Source organism: Penaeus monodon, chromosome 28 (assembly GCF_015228065.2).
Source record: "Penaeus monodon isolate SGIC_2016 chromosome 28, NSTDA_Pmon_1, whole genome shotgun sequence".
Taxonomy (NCBI): Eukaryota; Metazoa; Arthropoda; class Malacostraca; order Decapoda; family Penaeidae; genus Penaeus; species Penaeus monodon.
In genome coordinates this window covers 22918126-22919035 of record NC_051413.1, presented here as the reverse complement: position 1 = coordinate 22919035, position 910 = coordinate 22918126, and the positions used below count along the sequence as shown (strand labels likewise).

The 910-nt window shown below is 40.7% G+C and overlaps 1 protein-coding gene across 1 annotated transcript in view; it reads left to right on the top strand.

The window, feature by feature from the left end:
• The window catches only part of LOC119591417 (peroxidase-like), a 9988-nt gene that overhangs the window by 7461 nt on the left and 1617 nt on the right, over positions 1–910 (top strand). Inside the window, exons 9-11 of the mRNA XM_037940158.1 lie at positions 94–196; positions 359–556; positions 710–849. Of these exons, the coding sequence (XP_037796086.1) occupies positions 94–196; positions 359–556; positions 710–849 (441 nt within the window). The remainder of the gene's footprint in view (positions 1–93; positions 197–358; positions 557–709; positions 850–910) is intronic.

Here is a 910-nt window from a genome sequence, read left to right as displayed (position 1 = left end):
CCATAATCACAAGAGCCTGTCATACTAAACCCTATATCATTATCATATCAATAAAAATTAAGGGCTGTGAAAATATATCAATTTTCCCCACAGATGAACAACGAAGGTGAGGAGCTTCTTCCTGCAGACACAGACTTAGCAAACGAGTGCAATAAGGAAGAACAAGCCAACATAAATCAATTTTGCTTCCGGGCTGGTAGGTTGCCCCTTCTGTTCTGTGTCCCAGTTTGGCTTTTAAAATGTATATGGTTAATCCCTCACAGACTCATAGTGTATTTGTTAGCTTGGTGTCTTTTTATTTGAGTGGTTTTGGCACAAGTATTGCATACCAACAAAACTAATAACAGTGATGCAACAGGGGACATGAGAGTAAATGAGCAAGTTCTGCTCACTCTGTTCCACACTGTGTGGGTTCGTCAGCACAACCATCTAGCGTCTCGTCTGAAGACTATCAACCCATCTTGGGATGACGAAAAGCTGTTCCAGGAGACTCGCCGAATTGTGGTCGCTCAGCTCCAACATGTCACCTACAACGAGTACCTGCCGCCCATCTTCGGTAAGTCCTATATCAGGGCATATGCAACTTGTTTAACTCTCTAGTTAATAGACAAATAAATAGAATCGTAGGTCTATATCTGCATATATACTCAGATATGCACATATTCTAATTCAATTTCCTTCTGAAACACACGCATAATTCGTCTTTCAGGTAAAGATATCATAAAAGACTTTAAGCTGAAACCCTTAAAGAACAAGAACCGAAAGCTCTTTTACCGCCCTGACCAAAGTGCTGCCATTAGTGCTGAATTTGCAACAGCTGCCCTCCGTTTTGGACACAGTGAGATTGCTGTGAGTTAATCATGTGTTGGTCTTTTCCATTATGTAAATTGATATACATTACACGCTTTTC